Here is a 1,464-nt window from a genome sequence, read left to right on the forward strand (position 1 = left end):
CCCATTTCGAAAAAAAGGAATAATAAAATTACATCCCACATGACTAGTTTATGTAAGATTCAACTAAGCATAATGTTAAATTATACCTGATATTTATGTGTTTTTATAGTAATACAACCCCAAATCAAAGATGCCCTTGCTTATTTTTTTTGAAGAGAATTCTGGCTATCTTGGACGGCTTCGATCCCACAGCCAAGCCGATAAGCAGGTTGGATCCAAGCCGGGATGTCGTCCGTCGTGTCCGCGCACGTGCACGGCTGGTTTTAGCGTGCACTCCTCTCCCACGCCGATCAGCATGTGCCCTTGTCCGTGGACAGGAACCAAGAATGGGTTACCCAGCTGCGCCTGATATAAAACAAGCGTTTCCACTCGTCTCGAGATCCTCACTCCACTCTCCTCATATACACTCTACTGCACCTCGCTACTGAGCACCACACCCAGCCAGTGAGAGGAGCTTGCACACAACACATCTTTGCACGCCACTGCTTACCTAGAGAAAGAGAAAGCTGAGCTGGTTCTGATCCGATCGTAGCGTAGCATCATGGGGAGAGAAGAAGAAGAAGCCTTCTTCATCGACGACGAGGAGGAGAGCTCGCAGTGCAGCAGCGGGTGCCAGTCCGGCTGGACCCTCTACCTGGACCACTCCGGCTCAGGCCAGCAGCAGCAATGCTGCGCGCTGCCTCGCCATCCCGCCGACGTCCAGCGGCAGATGTTGCTGCAGGAGGACTATAGCTCCGACGAGGAGGACTCCATGGTCTCCGACGCCTCCTCCGGCCCGGCGCACTACGTGCGCGACGACGAAGAAGAGCTGCTGCAAGTTCAAGGGCAGATCAGCAAGCAACGTCGGTCGTCCTTCGGCGTCGACCCCTCTGGCTCCCGCTCCTTGCTCCCTGCTCGGTCTCATAGTTCGGGCGAGGCGAAGCTCAGAAAGAAGCGGAGGACTGCCCTGCAAGGGGCGGATGAGGCGGCGATTCGCTGCCATGTCGACGTCGACGACGACGAGGATCTCGATGACACGGCGAGCTCGTCTGCCATCGTCGCGTCGGCCCACATAGTGGAAGCGATGCGCCAACAGCAACCAAGCTGTGGTTTCATGGCCGAGCATTGTTCTTCCCTGGATCTGGAGTGGCCAGCTGGGCTTGAACTTTGAAGCACTGCTAATGCAGGGTTTGGCGATGCCGTGATGCAGCATTAATTGCTGCACCATTCCATAATTGACGAACTAGCTGTAGCTAGCAATGAGACAAGGCCTTGTATTTTCGGTCCACCTGTATAACCAGATCGGTCAAAATCGTACGTGCGCGGCCGGTGCGCCTAGCTTTGTTTGTTTCATGTTTGTACGAAGAAGGGAAATCTTCGGTCTAAACATGACTTGAGCAATCTGTTCGTTCTTTCCTTATCGATCTTGTGTTGTACCAATTTTGCTTCACTTTGTGTATGTTTGGAGCCAACGAAAAAGAGATG

The 1,464-nt window shown here is 53.1% G+C and overlaps 1 protein-coding gene across 1 annotated transcript; it reads left to right on the plus strand.

Annotated features, from left to right (window-relative positions):
- Positions 1 to 225: 225 nt before the first annotated feature.
- On the plus strand, positions 226 to 1,150 carry LOC124672205 (protein SOB FIVE-LIKE 1-like). Its single transcript, XM_047208475.1, has 2 exons — positions 226 to 249; positions 587 to 1,150. Exons 1-2 carry the CDS (start codon positions 226 to 228, stop codon positions 1,148 to 1,150), a joined length of 588 nt encoding a protein of 195 aa, XP_047064431.1.
- The last annotated feature ends 314 nt before the right edge of the window (positions 1,151 to 1,464 follow it).

The sequence above is a fragment of the Lolium rigidum genome, chromosome 7 (assembly GCF_022539505.1).
Source record: "Lolium rigidum isolate FL_2022 chromosome 7, APGP_CSIRO_Lrig_0.1, whole genome shotgun sequence".
In the NCBI taxonomy this organism is placed as follows: domain Eukaryota; kingdom Viridiplantae; phylum Streptophyta; class Magnoliopsida; order Poales; family Poaceae; genus Lolium; species Lolium rigidum.